A 23,231-nucleotide genomic window follows, 5' to 3' on the forward strand; every position below is an offset into this window, starting at 1 on the left:
CACTAACAGAACTAAGCAAAATTATTAGGCAGGTAATTATTATGCCATATCCATTATTATATCCCCATGCACTATTATACATTATTTAACAAATTTTTTCATCATCCTCGTGCTCTATCCTTTCAGGGTATTGGCGACCATCGACATTCACAAAACTCGATCTTTAACACCTTGTAGTAGTTGCAATGTAGCTATATTTCGTTGATATCCATATTACCTTTACAACCTGAGATAATCAGACTTCAAAGATAATTGAAGTTGTTGACTTGTTTCACCTGTTTACCATTATTGATTATGGAGCAGATTGGGACGGTTTTGTTTTTACGATAACCATGCACTCTGTTTTGCCAATGTTAATTTGCAAGCCTTTCCTTTCACTTTCAAAAACCAGTTTGGAAACAATTTTTTGCAGCTTTCCATTGAATCTGCTATAAGAGCTGTATCATCAGCCTGTCTTACCTTGTTTATATTCACGCCTCCAATGGATATTTTTGGTAGATCTTCTATCTTTCTCATGATAGTCTCACTACAGAGATTGTACAAGTCTGGAGTGAGTACACAGCCTTGCCTAACACCTTTTCTTATTTCGAAAAAACTTGTCATCTTGTTACCAACTTTTATCGATGTTCTTTGGTACCAATGGAGGTTTTTCATATATATGCTAAATGCCAAATGTCTCGTGTCTTTTCCATCAATATCCATACTTTCAAATTTTTCAATAAGCTTCACGTGTTTCACGCTGTCAAAAGCTTTGGAGTAATCGACAAAACATAAAAACAAGCCTTTCTTCATTTCAATCGCTCGTTCATTGATCATTCGTACCATAAAAATAGCGTTTCTTGTGACACAATCTTCTACAATACCATAACATAACACAAACATAACAGAAAATAGAAGCGCGAACTGACGTTCCTATGCCTTCAGCAAATGAAAAGCTTCCATTCTATTTTAAAAATAAAATAAATGAAATAAAATATAGTAGACGAAAATACAGATTGTTAATGACAAATGTCTCCACACACTTACACACGCGTCAGCCCATACACACACATTAACCACAAAGATGTTAATGATAATATAAATATATAAACTATGTCATAATGCCAAGTGAGGATCTCCAGTTGAACATCATGTCCGTAGAATTCATGTGTCGATCCAACTTCATCTTAAAAGTTTTAACATCTTTAGCCATCACAATGTCCGCATCCAAGCCATTCCATAACTTGAACATAATTCTGCAATACCATATTGGACATTCGAAATTTCAGATCTGATTTTGCTTCGTGTTCTCATCATCAGAATTCTCAAGAGAAGTTTTGTAAGATGACTCATCAAGCTGATTGTTTGATGTAGTTTACATTCCGTTGCATTAGGTTTTTTAGACAATGCAATATAAATAAATATTACTTGCATTGCCTTAAAAAATACAATGCATTCAATACATTATCAAAAAAATCAAAATCAAATTTTACAATTCTCACATTTTTTTATAGTTCGATAATAACTCTCATTTAATTCTGAGGATTTTATTTATATTGATTATTTTTCAATTTCATACATTTGCATAATGTTTTGGTATATATTAATTTTTTTAGTGTTTTTATAAATAGAGCATGGGAAAAATTATCGGCATTTGTAAACCGTAAACGTTTTTTTCATTCACCAATTTATAAATAAATAAGTGAATAAAAGAAAATTTTTATTTGTGTTTTTATAAGTACGTGATAATTTATGAATTGAAATAATTTTTTATTGACATACGAATATCTTAATTAATTCATTTATTGTAATTCGATATTGAAGTCAATTTCATTAAACAAAATCAACTCTAAAGTTTTCAACAACATTACAAATAAGAGCAATGAAGTGAAGCCAGGCAGATTGGAAAGTGTCTGAAGACGTGACGAGGAGTCGGTGCTACCACCAGTTTCAGGGACAGAAGTTGAATTCGTTGAATTGCCAACTTTAAATTATTCGAAGTTTTCGTTATAAATTTATCTCATAATGCCAATTATTTAAATGTTTTCAAGGGCTATATAATTTTTTACATCAACAAAAATTAATAATTAATACAACCATTTAATCCAGGGGTGGGCAAACTTTTTGCTGTGAAGGCCGCATTGACAACGAGTCGTTCACCGGGGCGAATTTATTTTTTTAAGATGTTCATTTGTGGCTGACGACCTTTTTAGGACCGTATTGTGATTTTACATTTTTTTAAGAAAATGCAAACAAGGCCATAGTTTGCCCACCCCTGACTTAATACTTACTGCATTGGTATTTTCCGTCATCTATAAATTCACAAGTCTCTTCTATCTTGCATGGGTTTGAATCTTCGCAAATATCTTTAAGTGGGATTTTGAAAGATAAAATATTAATATTTTTAACTAGAAGTGATATTTTATTCAATTTTATTCACCTTTTTTTTCACAATGACTGCCAGTAAAAGGACTTTTGCACAAGCACTTGTACAATGCACCATCCACCTGACACGTCCCATCATTCTTACATGGCTTCTTACTGCATGCAGTTTCCACACCTTCACACCTGTCTCCCTCGTAACCCCCATTACAGTGACATTTGAATGAGGCTGGAAACACGTAGGTGCACTTTCCCCTTCCGCTGCATAATTGTTCATCCGCACATTTGTCTAATTTGTGGAATATTTGAAATTTGCATTAAATTTTTATGTTTTTTTGGTACTTTAACATTCAAGTGATTCATTATTAGATTGACGCTAACTTTCAAATTCGCAGTTGACTCCTGTATACGCATTTGAACATTCACATTTATAGTCGGAATGAATATTTAACGTACATTGTCCTCCGTTCATGCATGGGTCAGAAGAACAATGATCCGTCGTCGTTGGGTCTAAAGGATACAGGCAATTCATAACATACTTTTTGATCATTTTGTAAATATTTACTATTTAAGTTCACTATTGCTTGCAAGTTTAATTAAGGAAAATTTTGAACATTAAACAAACCTTTTTCGTGGCACTCGTTTCCGAAAAATCCACTCTTGCATGTGCAGTCGTATGATGATGAGTTTGATTCTTTCACCTTGCACGTGCCCCCGTTGAGGCAGGGTGCTGACGAACAAACATCGGCGTTCCCATCTGCATTCATTTACGATCACAATTACTGCTGCCATGTTCATCGTGATCAATGTTTGCTTTTGGGCTATCAAAACTTAGTGGATTTTTATATAACTATATTAATCTGCTCACCTAACTTCTCGCAGTTACTGCCAGAATAGTGGCCCAAACATCTGCAGAAGTACCCACCGTCTTCTTTCTCATAGCACACTCCCTTGTTCTCACATTTGCTTTCCATGCATTGTTCTTTTAGTAATGAACGAATGAAAAAAGTTAATTTTTTTCTGGTACGACCATCGTCCGACTTTTAAGCATAAAATTGACACTTTGACTTACTTTTTTAACTGAATTGTTTTTAAATTGAATTGTTTATTTTATTACATCAATGCAGTTAACTAATTTTCTGAATGAACAAAACTATGCCTGCTTACTGTTGAACTCGCAATTTGGACCCTCGTAAACAGACGTGCATTGGCAATAATATTTACCATCAGCTCCCACATCACACTTAGCGTTGTTCTTGCACGGATTAGAATGTGTGCAAACGTCTGAGAAGGTGAAAATTATATATATTTTATCACTCATCAAACAGATCAAATATATAATCTATTTTTTATTGTTCAATAAAAAGTCTGGAAACCTTCCACCTCACAGTTCCATCCAATATATGGAACATTACATTCACATTTATAACCCTCCCGTCTCTGTATGCATGTACCGTTGTGCTTGCACGGACTGCTTAAACAGAATTCTGAAATGTAAATGAAACAATTTGAATGAAAAACTCCTTTCTCATTTTAAGAAGACTTAAAGTTAAATTGTTGTTGCCCTATCTCATTCTCCATTATAAACTTCGTTAAAAGTAGGAACAACAATTACGTTACGTCATGCATCCATCACAATAGTTTGTGCAGGGAATTTGAAGTAGGAAAATATGAACAGCAGCAACAGTCCAATTAAATATCCAAATCGACACAACGATAAAACACTAGCACGTTGTAAATCGATACTTTTGATTTTGAGTTTTTGGGTGAATAATTATTTATGCATATGTTGCATTAATAGATTTAAAGTTTGTCTTTTCAATTTTCCTTACTAAAGTTTCTGGAAGTTGCCCAATAGAAAAAAGAATTATTATCCAAGTTCATCATGAAAATTTAATAAAACTGTTGTTATCCAAATTCATCATGCATGTTTTGTATCAACATGATAGGCAATAAAATATTTTTTTTATAATTTAAAAAGTGTGACACAACGCAAAAAAACTTTCAAATGGATTCAATCGAAAAATTTTAAAGGTAGTTTAAAAGTTAAGTAGGATTTCATCGGTATACTTGTGCGCTGCTGTAAGGTCAGTGTGAAATCGATCAATGAAAAAAGAAAGAAGGAAACCAATTGAAAGCCGAACCTTCAATTTTGCAATTTTTTCCGGAGAATCCAGCTCTGCAAAAGCACTCAAAGTCCAAGTCACCTTTTTTCTTACATACGCCTTCGTTCAAGCATGGCTTAACATCTTTGCAATAATCTGCATTGTTTATGCGTTGAGAACAATAACAATGCTAATTAAAATAATAACAACAATAAAAATAACAATAATATTAATAAAAATAATAATTGCAATTAAAATATTGTAATAATAATCTGAATAACAGACAGTTAAAACAGTTAAAACAAGGACAGCTATTTGAACGGAGAATATTAACTAACCTGATATCTCGCAAAGTCTCCCATAGAAGTTTCGCAAACATTTGCACTCGAAACTACCGGACAATGATCGACAACTGGCTCCATTCTTACAAAGATTACTGACACAATAATCTTCAATTAATGGTTTAAAAAATTAATGATTTGTAATCATAGCATATATATATATAAATATATATATATATTTATTTATTTATTTACAATGATTGGGAATATACGAATTAATTAATTTTATCATTTGATTTCATAAAATTGTTTATGAAACAAATTAACTCAATATGTACTATATATCCCTGGCTAGTCCACAGCTTGTAAAGTTATTAACAGATCAGAATTAAGCAAGCATTCTAACTTTTGACAATAGTTTTTTTAACTTTGTGACCAACCAACCATCTTATTGGCCAACCATTTAACCAACCAACCAGCCAATCAACTCTCTAACCAGCCACCAACCAGCCAGCTAATCACAATATCTAACCAGCTACCAACCAACCAGCTAATCAACCATCTAACCAGCAACCAACCAACCAGCTAATTAACCAACCCGCCAAACCATCCAACTAACGTTCTAACCAATCAATCAACCAGCCAGCCAACCTATAGCACTGCAAGTTTTTCCAATGTAGCCTGCTTGACAACTGCACTCGTAATCATCACCTGTGTTTGTACAACTCCCGTTATTTTTGCACGGGTCTGATTTACATAAACCTGTATATATTTTAAATGTTTTTACAACGTTATTCTAAATAACTTTTGTTATAAATATTAACTTAAATATGCAGCTTACTTTTGGTTTCGCAGTTAGTTCCCTCGTAATCATCCTTGCACACACATTCATAACCGTCGTTTTTTTTCTTGCACTCTTTAGTGTTACTCGTTATGCAAGGGTTGGCTTCTTTTGTACACCACTGGTATTCTATTGAAGTTTTTTCAAATTAAATTTACTTTATTACGAAATGTTTTAGTTGTTTAATTGTGTTAAATTAATTTTTAAAAATTATTCTGACTTATTGTGCAATTGCTAGAGTATGGTAGTTCACAAAAACACTCGTATTGTTCTTGAAACTTATTGAGACATTCTCCATTGGGACAATGGTTAAATTCTTTAATGCACGGATCGATACCTTTAACAATGATGTAAAATTGTTTATTACAAAATCTGAATATGAAATCTATATAGTGAAAAATTTTGCCTGGTAAGCTGTTGATTTTCACACTGGTCAATCTGCCCGGCTGTTGTATATTTTTAATAGCACACGGTATCATCCTGGCGCCAGTTACTTTTGCAAACTCCACAGCGTGTACTCTGTTGTTCTGCGTCGACATCATTGTTTTGTGGTAAGCAGATGATGGGAAGATGCCCTGATTTTCTGAGATGTAAAATTCTATTGGAACATCGGACTGCAACTAAACAAATCAAAAACATGAATTGTGGTATTACTTATAACTAAAAACCAAACGCAAATAAACGTACAATTTATTAATATCATTATAACAATTGTTCAATAGTTTATTTGAAACATTACTTCTAGCAGTGTTTTAATATTAGTGACATCCACAAGATAGTTGGCTGATTTTCCTCCATAAAACTGCCTCTTCCGTATTTTCCCATCGGATTTAATGCTTGCAGGAGCTTGAATTTCGATAAAGTTGATAAAATCAAAAACATCAGCGTGATCAATTTACTTTATAAATAACCTCTACAAATTTTTTCAACGACTTCTTCATCACTAAAGCGAGAGTCTTTCAAATCATTCCAAACTACTCGAGTAAATAAATTTGGTTCACGAACATCCTCAACTTCAAACGGCTTACCTACAGTTATAGTTAGTACAAATATACCGGTGTCCAGCACCTTTTGTAAACTTGCTTTCGTTTTTAATGTATCGCCTGATGTGCCAGATGTCATCAGCACTGCTACGTGCGGTCTCAAGTCATCCTTGTCTCTGTTGAAGATATCTCCTTCCAACAAGTAATCTAATGCTTTGTGAGTATTTCTTTCATCTGAAACGACATTTGCTTTGATAACAATTATGGTCAATATGGTCAATAATAATGATATAGAACGATGGTCAACAATATAGTCAATATTTATTTTAGTCAAAAAATTGAAATGCATCTTAGCATTTTTTTCTATGGTTGATTTATATTTTTTTGACATAAATTTTAGTTATTTTATATAAAATTAAATATTAAAAACCTTTTGTGTTATTAACAGTTTTTTTGAAAGCTTCGTTTATTACAGACGCGTTATAAAACTTGCCCATTTGAAGAATCTCGACAGAGTTGTTGCTGAACAAGACGACAGAAATGTGACTGCTGTGGTCCAACTGTTTACGAAAGTTAAACTGTCTGTTCGCTATTAATAAATTCATGAACCTCACGAAGTTCTCAAAAATACTCGTGTCATTTTCCTTAGTTTCGTCCATCAAAAAGACGATGTTCGCGTAAACAATACAATCTAAAATAATTTTTCAAAAAGTAACAAACAGCATTATTATTTTTTTTTATTCTTTTTAAATTGAAGAATAACCGACCTTTTGGTAAAGATTGTAAATTGAAAGCAGTTTCATTCCTTCCACCTCCAAATTCTTTTGCCCATAATAACGCTTGTTCGGAGATGCTGGCAGAAATATTTTGCGTTTTCAAATCAATTAAAATTTGAGCCGCTAATCCATTGTACAAAGGTATTTCAAGATCTACAAATGAGGTGTCTGACCATGTGATGTTAAACTTTTGTTTTAGTTTTTCAGACAAATCTGTTCTCAATTCAAATTTCGTCTTGTCGAGCATTTTATAGCTAATCTTCATCACGTGTGATAAATTATGGTAACAATATAATATTAATAAATGATTCGAAAAATAGTTAAAAACCACATTGATATATGCGCACCTGCCATATTCCTTTTTTAACACCCTCAAATGTCCCATTTTTAGTACCAAAATTAGATTCTACGTAAGCCATCCTTTTCAAAAACAGTCTGTCGTCAGAGAAGATTCCAGAATTGTGAATTTGTGAAATGACATTTTCTACAACCTCCAAACCTTTTCCTTTTGCTTTTCTAGAAAAATCGACACTTTCACAATTTAACAAACTTTTTCTAGCCACCACGATCAACACCAATAGTCTCACAAATCCTGTTAAATAAAGCACAAAATACATGAATCAAATTTTTAGACGTTATAGAGAGTCTAAATGTTTAATTATTATTTTTATCCAAGCTGATCAAAAAACTATGTTGAAGGGAATATATGCAGCTACGATTGAAGAGTAATTTGCTAATTTGCGCAAGAATATTAAATCACTCCACATAGATTGTTGACTTATTTATTTATTGTTAAACACCAGCAGAAGTGTCAAGAGAAATTATCATTGAATCTGTAATCTAAATGCAAATTTAAGTGTTTTTGCTATTAAACTACATAAAAAGTGAAAGCTGTTGTAAATGTAGGCTTGAGTCGAAATAAAGCTTTTAAAAACATTACGATATCAGTAATGAAACATAAAACAATGCATTACATTTAATTTTATTTTCAAACTTGCGAAAACAAAAAGAAATATACACATTTAAATTTATTGCATGAAACAACATGCCAAAAAGAACGAAGTGTTCAGCAAAACGAAATTGAAAAAATGAATGAAAAAAATCAAAATGAATTTTTAATTGCAGAAATTAATTTAATTTGGGGTGCAAGATGGCTCAATGGTTAAGGGCATCTGTTCGTTCGTTGCAGTGATTGACTTCAAATAATCAAAAACACCTCTTTGCTTAGGAGTTCAGAAAATTGTATAAAACTGCCACAAACCGTTAAAAACTTTTTTCAAAATTGTTTCTATGTCGAATTTATAAAATAAATTGATTCAGTGTTCTGAAGAAGTCAAAAATGACCTTCGTTTAACAAACCTGATTACAGCTAAATTAAAAAAATATTTGCAGGCAGTAGCTGATATACGGGGGAGACCGGGAGGCACTGGCTACTCCCGTTGTGAGCGTTGTTTGTAATAAAAGTTAGTAAAAGTCGTTGTTTTAACGGAAAAAGTATGAAAAAAATGACACCATAAGCCCATTAGCAGAAAAGTTGGCCTCCGCCGTGAGCAAAGAAAGATTTTCGAAACGAATTTGTGAAAAGTTCCCCCGATGATCATCGCAATTGTGAAATTCCCCCTGTCGTCATTTTTTTTTCAAAATCTTGGCCGTCTCTTGTCAAAGTTGTCTAGATCCGCCACTGTTGGTAGGTAGACAGCAGTTTTTCTTTGACTGTTGAGATTACTCCTATAAAACCATGGGCATGAAATGGTTACCAGAGCGTTATTTTAGTCATAGTTAAACATTTTAGTTACATTGGCATAAAATTTTCAATCGCCGTATTGATTCTTGCTGCACTTGCCAACACACTGTTGCTCTTCGACTTTAAGGCTTATCTTCTAAACTTATTTTGTATTCTCTGGGCTCAGCCGTTTGTTTGAAAGAACAAATGTCTGAGCCCGGAAGATATAAAATAATCATAGTATAAGATTGAGATTGCCATTCCTTTCTTGGTCCATTCCACTGTTAGACCAAGCAGTTGGGCACATAGTTATTTTTTCTGAAAGTATTTTCAAGTTATATTAATTTATTGAAATTTAAATCAATAAATATTAAAACTTAATTTGGAATATTTGTTTCAAAGACAAGTTTTTAAACTCTTAGTTTTAAGCCTGCTAAATATGAAACTGACAAGAAAATCAAATTATGGAACTTTTAGTGAATTATTTTAAAGGCTTACTTATTTATTGTTTTTATGCTACGTTCGTAAGAAAACAATGTCGGGAAAGGATTAGTGTCGGATGAAAATTATTTAATTAAATGTCACAAAACTCTTTTATTTACATGTTAAATCACAATTTTATTAATTTTTAATTAGTTTACCTAAACTGGCAGCTTATTAGATTGTCCACGAACCGGTAACATATTTCAGTTTTATTTAGATTAGTGTTAGAGTTAGATTCTAAAATTCTAAAATTGAAAAAAGTCTTCTAAATTTTAGAAGACTTTTTCAATTTTATTTTTTTATATTTTATAATTATAAAATTTAAAATAAAAATTAGTAAAATATATATTAATTAAATAAAATAATTAAAAAATAAATCTTTTTTTAAATTTTGTAAGATTTTAAAATGTTGAAATTAAAATAATTCTCTTGTTTAATTTTTTAATATAAAAGAATTTAATTATATTATTATATCTTTGTTTTAAGAATTTAGTAAATAAAGCATAAAGCTTTATATTTATAAGCTATTTTAATTTTTTTGAAAAATAAAATTATTTTTTTTATGTTGATTAGGATTATTAGGGATGAGTTGTCGTGACAGAACTCGGGACTTTAATTTGGCCATAAAGACCTTACAACCCCAAGTATTCATTATTTTGATATATTTTTTTTTATTCATTATTTTATTACAATCAGAAAAAACAACATCATCAGTCAACTTCATTGTCTCTTAATTATTTATTGTTATTTATAAATAAATTTTTATTTGTTGACGGAATTTCAAATTTTCAGGCCAATGGAGTGACGTCACACAAAAATGACTTGCCTGCTCTGGTCAGTCGGTCAGCTGGCTTCATGCCTGTAGCAAAGTATTTTTAATTTTTTCAAGTTTTATCGTTTGTTATTTCATTTCAGTGAAGTTTTTTTTGTGATGTCAATGTAATAATATCATATTATATTAAATATAATATGTAATTTAATAATAATAGTATAAATTAAATGTTTTATTTTTAGTAACATATTTATGTTTCTGAAATTTTAAAAATTATTTTCTAGTAACTTTGGCAAGCTGGTGTGTTAATAAACAATAAACCTGTTAATAGATTTTTTTGGTTTATTAAATTATCTATGGTCCTGTAAGCTACAAAAACTCCAATTAGCTGTACTGTGGTGTCTGATAGTCTAAATTAAGTGTTTAGAAGATTTTTAAACAATAGGAAAATTGAAATATGGCAGACTATTTGAAATGAAACTTTTTGATAGAAAAGTGAAATCTTGTTTAGATCATCAGTTGTTCATATGAGTCAATAGTTGTATTGGTTTGCTGGTCATTTTGAATATAATGATTTTAAATATATATATTTATGAATATATATATTTCTGTATTTATTTAAATATTTATATTTTTTATTCTCATTTATTACTTATTTACAAATATATTTAACTTTTAAGGCAGGTGAGTAAAGACCTTGCCAACACGTTTGCAAAATTAGAAAAACTTACAATGCGTGAGTGTTAATTCTTATCATTCCATTGTTGTTTTATAGTTCATTCGGGGCTTACATAAATATGCAGATTTCTATTTAAATCTAATTTTGTGTGTTCATTCATTTGTATGTGCGTGCATACATAATAAACTTAATAAACATATGTATGTATGTATGACCCATTGAAGTTGCTCAAAAAAAGTCTCTATTTGATGACAAGCCGGAGGAAATCCAGCATTTGACGTACGTCATCAAGCAAGACATTAACTCATTAAATGAACAGATATCCAAGTTACAACAGGTGGCTATGGTTACTAATATAAACAATATAATATAAACAGTATATTATAAAAAATATAATATAAATAACAATAATGTTATTATTATTTCATTATTTTTTTGTTATAAATTTGTTTTTATTTTATTTTTTTAAATTTATTTTTTACCAGTTAGGCAAACTTCAGATGACCTACAATGGCAAAAACAAGCAATCACACACGACATCCATTGTATTGACACTTCAGGTTAACCATCTGTCCATCCATCTAATCATTCATCCATCTATCCACACAATTGTCTTTTTGTTTTTCCATCCACCTATCTTTCCATCCACTCATCTATCTACCCATTCATTCATCCATCTCTTCATCCATCCATTTGTATCCATCCATCAATTTATTTGTTCTTCTTTAAATTTATCAGCCAATTCATTCATTTTGGTATCTAATTTTCTATTTTATTTTCTATTTATTTACCCATCCATTCACTAATTAATATCCATCCACTATTCATTCATCCATCTATCGATCCATCTACCCTTTCCTCCATCCATCCATCTATTTTAGTCACATCTGGCAAAGATGTCAAGCAAGTTCAAATCTGTACTTGAAGTCAGAACGAAGGTGGGTCGGTTGGTGGGTTGGCTGGCCGACCGGCTGGCTGTCGAGCATTTATTTCAATGATTATAATGATGGTTCAAATATTGATTGTGATATATTATTATTATTATTTTTATATTATTATTATAATAACATTAATGATAATATAATAATAATGGACTTAGTAGTTAATGATTTGTACTGAAAAGAGTGTTTATGGTAATGATTAATGATGACATTAGTATTGGTTGACATTAAAGATGATGATGATGATGGTGATGATGACGTCAAAATGGTAAGATTTTTATGGTGCTCTCGGTGGTGATTTGACGATGTAATTTAATCAAAGTGGCAATTGATCATATTTCACGAAGAAAAATAAAGCTGAATGAAATAACTTAGTAAATTAATTAGTTTATTAATTAATTTTATATCACACTGTCTTGTAGAACATGCAGAATCAAAAAATGAGGAGGGATCAGTTCTCGACATCCTCCACCCTCACATCCACTCTGCCCGATGCAAGTCATGGTGGACATGGTCAGTGGGGGTGGGGACGGTGGTGGTAGTAGTTGTGGTGGCTTTGTTGTCCAGTTTAATTGGTTGAATGTTCAAATTATTGGATAGTTGATCTATTGTACTTTTGACTGATTAATTTGCTGTCAGTCTGCTGTTTGGTGTGTGCTGAAGTTCATTTTATTTGGTTAATTGTTTGGATTGGTCAATTAAAATGAAGAATTTATTGATCAGCTGTTTTTTTATGGTTTTAACAGAAAAATCAGTGTTACTCCAAGACGAAGTCAACAGTTACCAGCAACAACAGCAACAAAACCGACAATATCAACAACAACAAAACAACTCGACCGACCGGCTGTCGTTAGAAAGTGAGCACACGTCCATCAACATGGAGGGTGCTGGAGCACGCTACAGGTACCAACAACAACTCCAACTTATTGAAGAGCAAGTTGGTGCTTGCTTTATTTTCCTCTGGTTGTTTTGGTCAGAGTTGCCTTCTGATTGACGATGCTGTTTAGAGATTGTTGTCATTTTCTGGTGCAGAATGGATTTTGGATTGGTCATACGTGGTGAACCAACCAGTTAACCATATAAAATCAATCAATTATTCATTCTATTAAACAAAATCAACTTTTCAATCATTGAAAAGTCAACCAGCCAGTCATTGGTAACCAATCAAGCAATCAATAAATGATGCTTAATTACAACTTCCAACAGGAATCCTACATACAGAGTCGAGCAGACACCATGGTGAACATAGAGCAGACTATCGTTGAACTTGGTACTATCTTCCAACAACTGGCACACATGGTCAAAGAACAAGAAGAAATTGTTCATAGGTTGGTTGGTTTGTTTGTTGTTTTGTTGGTTTTTATGCCTCTCTATGCTTGTGTCTGAGGTCTTTGCTGTTATCTCTATCAGATGTGTATGTGTGTATATTCTTTATTCAGATCATTTATATACATGTTTTCCATCCATAGAACATGTTTATTTGTTTCTATTTTTACCTGTATGGTATGAATAAATTGAAAACACTGCACTGAATGTGCTGACTGTATTGTTTCTCGTGATGGTGTTACAGGGGAGGAGAATGATGTTTATAAAGTGAGAGAAATGAGATGATGATGGAGAATTATGCTTATAAAGTGAGAGTAATGAATGATGATGGAGAATGGTGACCTATTAATGATAATAAGGATGGGTAAGATCATTATAATAATGACGATGATGGTGACGAAAATGAAAGCAAGGAAGCCATGATATGGTTCTTAGTTGTTACCTATGCCTAACTAGTGCAAACTAATTGTCCAGTCCACTGATTATATGATAGTCTGATGATGAATTATAACTTTGATCAAGTTGGATATAAAAATAATTGAAATTACAAATGGCATCCAATCAACCCAGGATCGACTCGAACGTTGAGGAGTCGAGTTTGAACATCGAGGCAGCGCACACCGAACTCGTTCGCTACTTTCAGTCGGTCACCTCCAACAGATGGCTCATGTTGAAAATTTTCGCCGTCCTCATCATCTTCTTCATCATCTTCATCATTTTTGTGGCCTAATTATACTTATTTATTTATTTTTTTGCAAGTTTTCATTTATTAAGTTTTATAGATTAAAAGTTAATTTAATTTCAATTAAGTTAAATACTGATTCTAGTTGTACTATTTATCTATAATTATAAATAATTTTAAAAGTAAAACGGTTGTAATTTTTATTATTATTCTTGTTATTACTTTTTTTTTTACTACAAATGCAAACTGCAACGGTAACAATAATTATAGCTAAACAACCAAAATAAATGACATTAGTGCTTCATATGCATTTTGCGTGTATTGAATCTTACAATTTATTTTCATCTATCATCTCTAAAATTATAAATAATAATTATAATGGTTATGCTGTCACGTGACATATATAGTTATTAATCATTCCTTTTAATTAATTTATTTAATTGATTGATTAATTAATTAGTGTATTTATTTATCATTATTGGCGCAAGGGAAGTAAATAATACACGCAATTGATCCATTTAATTTGCAAATTTGCATTTAAAACGATAATAATATCGTTTTAAACTACGGTTATATAATAATTTTTTGACTATTGTTATTATTATTATTATTTTAATTAAATATTTGTTTACTGTTATATAACTTTTATTAATTCAAATTTTTTTATTCATTTATTTATTTATTTTCACTTGAATTCGTAATCATAGTTATGTTTGAAAAAAAGTGTATATCATATAGTAATAGGCCATCATTTTTACAATATTCTATAAATTCTACCGAATGTTTGGCGTTAATATGTTTGTAGTTCGTTTTTTCGATTTTTCTCACTAAAAAAATAGAAAAAAAACGAACTACAAACATATTAACGCCAAACATTCGGTAGAATATATATATATATATTTCCATTGCATGCAAGTGTACATACATAAGTCTGCATAAATAAGCATGTGCGTGTGTATATATGTATGGGTGTTGTGTGTATATAGGTGTTGTTTAATTTTGGGTGTGTGTGTGTTGTTTTTTTTTCTCTCTCTCTCTTTCTGTGTGTGTGTATGCGTGTGTATTGTGTTGTTGTGTCGGTCTGTCTGTCTGAGTGCGCGTGTGTGTGTGTATTGTGTTGTTGTGTCTGTCTGTCTGAGTCCGTGCGTGCGTGTGTGTGTGTAAATTTATGTTTATTTATTTGTACATAACCTTTTGTTTTAATTAATTTCATGATATCATATAATTACTTATGGGTTTTTCATAACTAATACACAAACGTTTACATGTATTGATGTATGTATTGATGAATAAAATTTTAACTTAGATCCGACCAATCAGGTCATCAGTGAATTCTTAGAATAGTTTTTTTATTTATCCATTTATTCATTTTTTTGGGTTTTATTTTCCAAATGTTCTACGAAGGGGAAACTATAGATATGTAAACTCGTGTATGACAACATCATACACTGATCATTATGTTAAGTAACTTCATCCAGGCTTTAACGAGTATCTATCTATCCAGTTAAATATTATATATTTTTGTATACTGAGACGCTTACATGTTTAAATATTTTTCATTTATATTTACAATCTATTTATATATATATATATATATTATCTGTTACGCACCGATTATTTATCATTAAACGAACATGTGTACTTCTATGAAGGTTTATGACCTGATTCGAAACCTTATTAATATAATTAGTTTTTTAATTAATAAATTAATTATGTTAATGAAGCCGTTCTAGTGAAAATAACTACACGAACCTGGTTAGTGTTGTTCTCGTAACCATTTAATTTGATTTTTTTTATTGCAATTTCGTTGAAAGGTGCGTGTACATAAAGGTTACTTTTGGAGATGTTTTGATGTCAATTTGCTGCTAATATGGATATATATGTGTATAGTAATATATATCCATGGCTAATATAATGGCACGTACAGTATAGAGAAATGTGATATCTTGAATGTATTCTTTCCAAAATAAAAATGTACATAATTCCAACAAATTTATTAACAATTTGTGTTTAGTCGGTGGAAGGTGTGTTTCAGACTAAAAATGTTTTTTTAGTTTGTGACAGTTTTACCTATCAAATATCTTTCCGGAGTTTCTTAGTTACGTGAGATCTGGAAGTACGTTGGCTCCGCGTTGACCTTCATTGTATAATTATTGTTCTATGTTTCGTTTGAATTCACTTTTAAAGTAAAATTTTAATTTAACTTTTTATATTTTATTAATTACATGTCAAATTGTTAATTTATTTATTTTTAAAGTCCGTCGAGCTGTCGAAAGTTTTTTAATTAGAAATAATTTGCAAACATTTGAAGATTATCGTCTGTAATTGTTTTATTTCTATAGTTGTATAAAATTAATCTGAAATTTCATATTTTTTACCAAACACAAATTCTGAAAAATCCTCCAACAAAAGCTAAAAAAATCTTACCAAATCTTCTTGAAAAAACACTTTTATTATTTGGTTAATTGGTTAATTTAATTTATTTTTAATTAAGAATTAATATAAAAAGTTACTAGTTTTAGAGATTAAAAAATTTTATGGTTTCAGTTTGATAATTAATTAAATATTAAAGTAAAATTAGGTCAAAATCAAAAGTTTAAAGCAGGTAAAATTATAATTATTCTTTCTTGACTGCTTACTTGATTACTATTATAAAAGTCCTTCTATTTTTTCTATTCTACTAATAAATGCAATCTATGTAAGTAAATCTAACCTCTAACCTCAACCAATGTTTATCACAAAGTATGCTACCAATCAAGAAAGCAAAATTTCATCAGATGTTATTCTGATTTTATTAAATATAATAATAAAAATATGAATTTTTAGAATGTTGATAATTTTGTATTTAATTTTTCAAAAGTGCCTGGCTGACAGACTGGACAGGTAATGGGCAACTCTCAAATACGTGATAAGTCCCATAAAGGTAACGATTCTACGGAAGATTACGGACCCACCCTTGTAGCTCCTAACTTACAGTCAGAACCAAACTCATTCACTTTTTTGAAACAGGTCAATAACATTATTTTTCTGTTTTTTTTTATAGTTTTGTTGCATATTATTTTGCACTGGAAGGGTAATGTGTAATTATTATAATTTTGAGTATCATGATGAAATGAAATTTATAATTTTCAAAGAAACAAGAGCCTAGTTCTTCTACAGCCACAAACATCTCTCAACAGCATCCAAAATATGGTGAGGGTGGTGAAATGGTAGAAAGTATGGTTTCGTTGGGGTCACCACAATCTTTGAACATCAGAGTTGGCATTGACATCAATGCCAGAAAGTTACCAACCGTGTTTCGGTGGACTGGTGAAGGCAAGAATTGCTTCCTCTCTGGAAGTTTTGACAACTGGAACTCCCTTATTCCCTTAGTTAAAAGGTCTTATTTTCATAATTTTCATTTTATGCTTGTATCAGTTTAGTAATTTTGTTATAGAAATATAAATGAAATTATTCTTTTAACTTTGAAACAAATTTTTTCTAAATATAACTTACTTTACTAACCTGTGAGTGATGATAAATGTTTTCAGTGTGAATGATTTTTTCACAATCATTGAATTGCCTGAGGGTACGTACCAGTACAAGTACCTCATCGACAATCAGTGGATGTGCGATAACAACCAAGTCAGTTTCACCACTGCTTGTCAACTGGTGTTCTTCGTGGTTTTGTTTATTACCGCTTTGTTTCAAAATCATTTCATCTAAACTCAGTGTTTCCCAACAATTTATTTTGATGCTCCCAAATCCTTTAAACAAATGTATGCTCCAATAAAAATTAAGATATGCAACCTATTTTTAACATAATAAAATAGCATTGTACTGTGTTAGAATACAATTTACTAATTTTTGTAGCTATTAAAATATAATTTGTAAAGAAATTTTTTGTTTGGAATTAGTTTCTTCTTTTGAGGGTATGCATTGATGAAGAATTTGTTGTAAGTTATCACCTTAGATTGGACAACTTAACATTTGGTCATGTATTATTTATTTTTAAATCATGGAACAGAACATTTCAAACTGCCTGCCTCCACAAATAATTTGCACTCCCTCCAGTGGACGCCCCACACTTCACCCCCCTCCTTCCCAGTGGCCACCCAACACTGGGAAATATTGACCTAATCCGTTTTTATCATTTGCATCATCTACTACATCATCATCTTAAACATTATTGTTATTATATTATAATATTACATTATTATTATATTATTATTATCATCTCTTCATGATTGCCACTGTGATCAGGATAAAGTACCTAACTCGTTTGGCACACACAATAACGTCATCTCGGTTAGACCATCTGATTTTGAAGTTTTTGAAGCTTTGGGTACGGACAGCTTGGCTACAGGTCACATGAAAAACTCAAAAAGTCATGGTTGGTGATTCACTTTCTTCTCCGATTCATCAATTTTTGTTTGTTCGTTTATGTTAATAGATTGATCATGATCTTACATTGTTTGATCAAATGAGTAATATTTGATTACTAAGTCGTTGAGTTGGTTGATGCTTACGAGTTTAAAATTATATAACTAAACTGAAGGAATAATTCTTAGAACTAAAAAATTCTTTTGCGTGTGTAGATCGACCAGATTCTCCAGTTGGCGAATATGGACAGTACATCCCACCGAAGGAATCATCCTACCATGGAGTGAAGCACACCTTCCCTCCCATCTTGCCTCCTCATCTTCTCCAGGTCATCCTCAATAAGGAAGTACCACTGCATGTTAGTTGTTCTCAGTCATCATGTTTGCAGTAAAAATTTCTAATATTATATATATATGTTATTGTGTGTAGGTATGAGTGTGTATATGTGTGTGTGTGTGTGTGTGTGTGTGCGCGCGTATGCGTGAGTGTTGTGCGTGTGCATACGCGTGCATGGATGGCTGGAGATGGTGTGAGTGGTTTATTGTTTGATTGAATGTGCCTACACTACCAGTGTGAACCATCTCTACTACCCGAACCAAATCATGTCATGCTGAATCATTTGTATGCTCTCTCAATTAAGGTTTAATTTTTTTATTTAGATTTTATTATTTTGTAATTTCATTTAATTAATATCTTTAGGGCCATTCATTCATTCATTCATTCATTCATTCATTCATTCATTCATTCATTCATTCATTCATTCATTCACTCATTCATTCACTTCATTCATTTTTTCATTATCTTTTCCTCTTGAATACGCTGCCCAGTTTTCCAATATATTTTTTATCCATTATTTTCCTTCTGATTTATGAACTTTGAACTTTCACACGGCCTTGAAGGATGGAGTGATGGTGCTCAGTACAACTCACAGGTACAGAAAGAAGTACGTTACGACACTCATTTACAAACCGATATAGTCATCTCTGGTGTCATCAGGCCATTTTTTAATAGTGATGAGGACGACGACGATGATGATGATGGGCATGTTTACGTAGAAGATGGTGAAGAAGGTGATAAAGTGCAAGAGGGTTTTCGTCATCATCGCTGTTGTCATTATTTTCATCATTTTCGTTTTCTTCAAAAGCTTCTGTGTTCATCTTACCTTTTTTTTGTGACAAGCTATTATTCTCTGTGGCTTTGTGTCTTTGTGTGTGTTTTTTTCTTTATTTTTCTTTATTATTATTATCCTTATTTATATTTTTAATTATTGTTTATGTTAATTGTATTTTTTTTCCTTTTATTTTTACTGGAAACAACTTGTGTATGTGCATCTATGAATTATTAGTTGTGAATTGTCATAAGTTCATCATCAGACGATGTTGCTATTTATTATTTAGAATTATTGTTACGAGAAATTATGAATTTATAGGAAAGGTCAACAGTTCATGTATTTATTACTCATTAATTAGTGATAAATAATCTGTAACAATGATGAACAAATTACTAATAAAATAATAATTATAATAGTTTAATAGCCACTCCTCACTACGGTCTTAACGCGATATGCATTCAAATATTCAAATGATTTAATTCACCGTTCGTGATGAGCATCAGAGTGTATTCAATCCATACATACCCGTGAAACATTTTAATATGTCGTCGTTGCATATCTTACAGTTGTAAGATATGCAACACCCTGCATGTGTACTTAAACAATTTTGCATCACGTAAATGTTCGATTCACTATGTTTTACACTTCCTACCCTCCACATTGTTCACTTTCTCGTTCGCATTTAGCGTCTGAACTTGTATGTTTTTAAATTTTCACACGATAATTTATTTTTATGTAATTTCTTTGTAAAAGTTTTAAGATGAACTCATTTCTTGGTTCCTTGTAGAACGAGATTGTGTATTTAGCTATTTTTAGATAGAATCCTCACTGTTTCATGTAAAAGTTAAATAACACCTTATAATAAAGAAAGTAACTTTCAATTGAAGATCATGCGACAACTTTTTTATACGACAGGTGCCAATTTCTTCAACCTATTTTTTTATATTTGCCGCCACATCTTTGTCAGCAATTAATTTCAGGCTTTGATGGAGTGCCAACAGTTGACCATGACCTTCCAGGCGACCCCAGCGTTTTCTGCAATCAATTTTTTGCTCTGAACAACATTGTGGCAGTCTGCTTGCTATACACCTTGATACCTGACAGCTGAATACTGGACATTACAAACTTTACGATTCTAACTAACATCACGGAATCTAACTTCCATGAACCACACTCACTCAATGTTCATTTCTTCTTTTCAATTTTGAACTTTTCTAAAAAATTTAAAAGTGGTCAAGCCTGTTGCCATGATTAAATATTGCCAAGATTTATTATTATTTCTTATTATTATCGTGAATTATTTTTGTTTTATTGTTATAAAAGATAGGTGATGTAATGTTATTCATTGTAGTACCTTCAACCTGTATGAAAATAAATACTTTCATTGAAATGCTAATACAATGATTTATTCTTCTATTGTTAATACAATGATTCTGATATATATATACAGTGTTGTATAGTAATCGGATTACAAGTAATCCGATTACGTAATCGATTACATTTTTTTGAATCTGTAATCGCATCATTTATAAAAGTAGTCTGTAATCAAATTACATTTTTTGCGTAATCTGTAATCTAAACAGGTGTCACGATTACCTTATTTTAGATTACTTTAATCAACAACAACAATACATTTTTTAAATACCTAAGATTTTTAAAATTTAAAGTTAAAAAACTAAAAAATGACTTATTCAAAAAGAAATAATTTATCCATTGATGTCATATGCTTTTTAATTAGACCGCTCACGTAATGTTAAAAAGTCTGCTCAAGAACGTTATGAAGCAGGATAAGCAAAGTCGCTTCTGGTTCAAACTTGTTTTAAATTTCATGAAATTTAGAAATAATACAATTTTTTAAATTATTTTATGAATAATTACAATTTAATAACTCAATAATTTATAAAACTATGTGACATTCATTAAATAAAATTCTTATAAAATTCATTAAATAAAATTCTTATAAAATCTGTAAATTCAAAAAGTTTGATGATGTAATCTGTAATCGGACACATCATTACAAAGTAATCTGTAATTTGTAATTTCAAGCTAATTTTAAAAGTAATTTGTAATTAGATTACTTTCCAAAAGTAATCTATACAACACTGTATATATATATATATATATAGAGATATATATATATATATATATATATATATATATATATATATCAGAATCATTTATTCAATCAAACAAAACAAAAAGTATGAATGATTTGGAGATCAAAAAAAAATAATTCTTGTGGTTCGGCCAGCGTGTAACTTAAAATTGCTTTCTTATGTTCTGATAATATAACGAGAATTGTTAATAAATTAGAATTAGAATAAAATAAAATTGTCAATTAAAGAAAAATGTCTCAATGTTAATGAAATGAAATTTTAAATTACACTATATATATATATATATATGTATATATATATATATATATATATGCAATGTCCTGCTGTCAGGTATTTATATAGTCTAGTCGTAAATTGTAATGGTTGTTATTGTAATGTAAAATTTTAAAATTGTATCCAAGATTTGTCTAGTAATTTTAATTTTGTGTTTCTCTTTCACGTGATTCTTTATAGCGCCAGTTTGTAGGTGCATCGTGAGTCTTCTCGAAAACTTGGTCGTCATCATACCAATATATTCGGAATTATGATGCCCACACTCACCAATATTACATTTGAAAAAATATATTAGATGGCTATGATCCATTATCGATTCTGGTTTATTTTTCATCACAAGAGATGACGTTCTTTGGTTTTAGTATATATAGTTTAATACTATCGTTTTCGTTTGTTGCTTGGACGTTATTTTTTTATGATAGTTTTGTGTTTCTCTTTCATGTGATTCTTTATAGCGCCAGTTTGTACGTGCATCGCGAGTCTTCTCGATAACTTGGTCGTCGTCATATCAATATATTCGGAATTGTGGTGCCCACACTCACTCATAAATTATAAATCCGGCCCCGGCCAGACTTGAAAAACCTAAATCCGGTGCATCCCTATTATATATATATATATATATATATATATATATATATATATATATATATATATATATTAAAAACTGTTATTATCCAAATTTATCATGCAGATAGGCCTTATTTCGATTTTTCACAAATCATCTTCGGTGCAGCTTTGGTTTATATTGTTTTTTATACAAAGCAAAGTTAGTTACTTAGTTTCCTTAGACAAAGCAAAGTTAGTTGGTGCCTTATTTTTCATCTTCTTTGTTGTTGTCAATTGTTCTTCATTGTTATTGTAGTTAGTATTATGGCGTCGAGTTGGTAATGATGTTATCATTTTTCGTTGGATGTTTATTTGGTTTTTATTTGATATTTATTAGAACAGCTTCTGCAATTTTTAGGTGTATTGTGTTAGTGTTTTGATAAATTATTTTTGTTTTAGTCAAGAATTTGGCGGGTTAATGGAAATGTAAGTGTTAATTGCAAGTGAGATTAGAAGACTCCTCTTGGTGTATGCATTGTGAGACGTCTTAATAGTGAAGTTGTCGTAACACCAGCATACGAATGTTGTCGACGTTGGATATATAACACATTTATACATAATTATTTAACATAAAAACTACGATCGGTTACATTGTTTTATTATAAAAGAAGACAACAATGATATAATAAAAATAACAACAATAACAAAGTCAGTTTTTTAACATTACCGCCATTATATATATACATACATATTACAGAACTATGCTAAAAATTGACGATAAACAAACAGCATTCATGATGCCAGGAAACCTGGATTGTAAAAAAAAATAGATCACATCTACAAACTGCTGTTTGCGTGCAACCTTATCT

The 23,231-nt window shown here is 30.8% G+C and overlaps 3 protein-coding genes across 3 annotated transcripts; 2 read left to right on the forward strand and 1 right to left on the reverse strand.

Annotated features, from left to right (window-relative positions):
• Positions 1-2,411: 2,411 nt before the first annotated feature.
• Positions 2,412-5,504, reverse strand: HELRODRAFT_86753 (hypothetical protein; the record flags this gene model as incomplete). The annotated part of the gene is made up of 9 exons (XM_009028213.1): positions 2,412-2,650; positions 2,743-2,925; positions 2,987-3,118; positions 3,230-3,343; positions 3,529-3,645; positions 3,738-3,848; positions 4,506-4,622; positions 4,805-4,915; positions 5,399-5,504. Coding segments are annotated over 9 exons (1,230 nt in total), but the record flags the coding sequence as incomplete, so codon positions are not given.
• Positions 5,505-9,589: 4,085 nt separating this feature from the next.
• Positions 9,590-14,407, forward strand: HELRODRAFT_185981 (hypothetical protein). The gene is made up of 11 exons (XM_009028266.1): positions 9,590-9,746; positions 10,127-10,197; positions 10,346-10,422; positions 11,006-11,061; positions 11,229-11,341; positions 11,490-11,564; positions 11,886-11,942; positions 12,368-12,458; positions 12,692-12,882; positions 13,152-13,273; positions 13,842-14,407. Exons 2-11 carry the CDS (start codon positions 10,138-10,140, stop codon positions 13,999-14,001), a joined length of 1,002 nt encoding a protein of 333 aa, XP_009026514.1. The 5' UTR covers positions 9,590-9,746; positions 10,127-10,137; the 3' UTR covers positions 14,002-14,407.
• A 2,764-nt stretch (positions 14,408-17,171) lies between these two features.
• Positions 17,172-19,292, forward strand: HELRODRAFT_86841 (hypothetical protein; the record flags this gene model as incomplete). Its single annotated transcript, XM_009028228.1, has 6 exons — positions 17,172-17,332; positions 17,484-17,577; positions 18,196-18,319; positions 18,549-18,673; positions 18,887-18,955; positions 19,215-19,292. 6 exons carry the CDS (start codon positions 17,172-17,174, stop codon positions 19,290-19,292), a joined length of 651 nt encoding a protein of 216 aa, XP_009026476.1.
• Positions 19,293-23,231: the final 3,939 nt, after the last annotated feature.

Source organism: Helobdella robusta (assembly GCF_000326865.2).
Source record: "Helobdella robusta unplaced genomic scaffold HELROscaffold_54, whole genome shotgun sequence".
Classification (NCBI taxonomy): domain Eukaryota; kingdom Metazoa; phylum Annelida; class Clitellata; order Rhynchobdellida; family Glossiphoniidae; genus Helobdella; species Helobdella robusta.

Coding starts and splice junctions, on each gene's coding strand:
- HELRODRAFT_185981 (XM_009028266.1), top strand. CDS start 10,138: ATGAGTTGTCGTGACAGAACTCGGGACTTTAATTTGGCCATAAAGACC. Junction 10,198..10,345: donor TAAAGACCTTACAACCCCAA/GTATTCATTATT, acceptor TCAAATTTTCAG/GCCAATGGAGTGACGTCACA. Junction 12,883..13,151: donor TCCAACTTATTGAAGAGCAA/GTTGGTGCTTGC, acceptor AACTTCCAACAG/GAATCCTACATACAGAGTCG.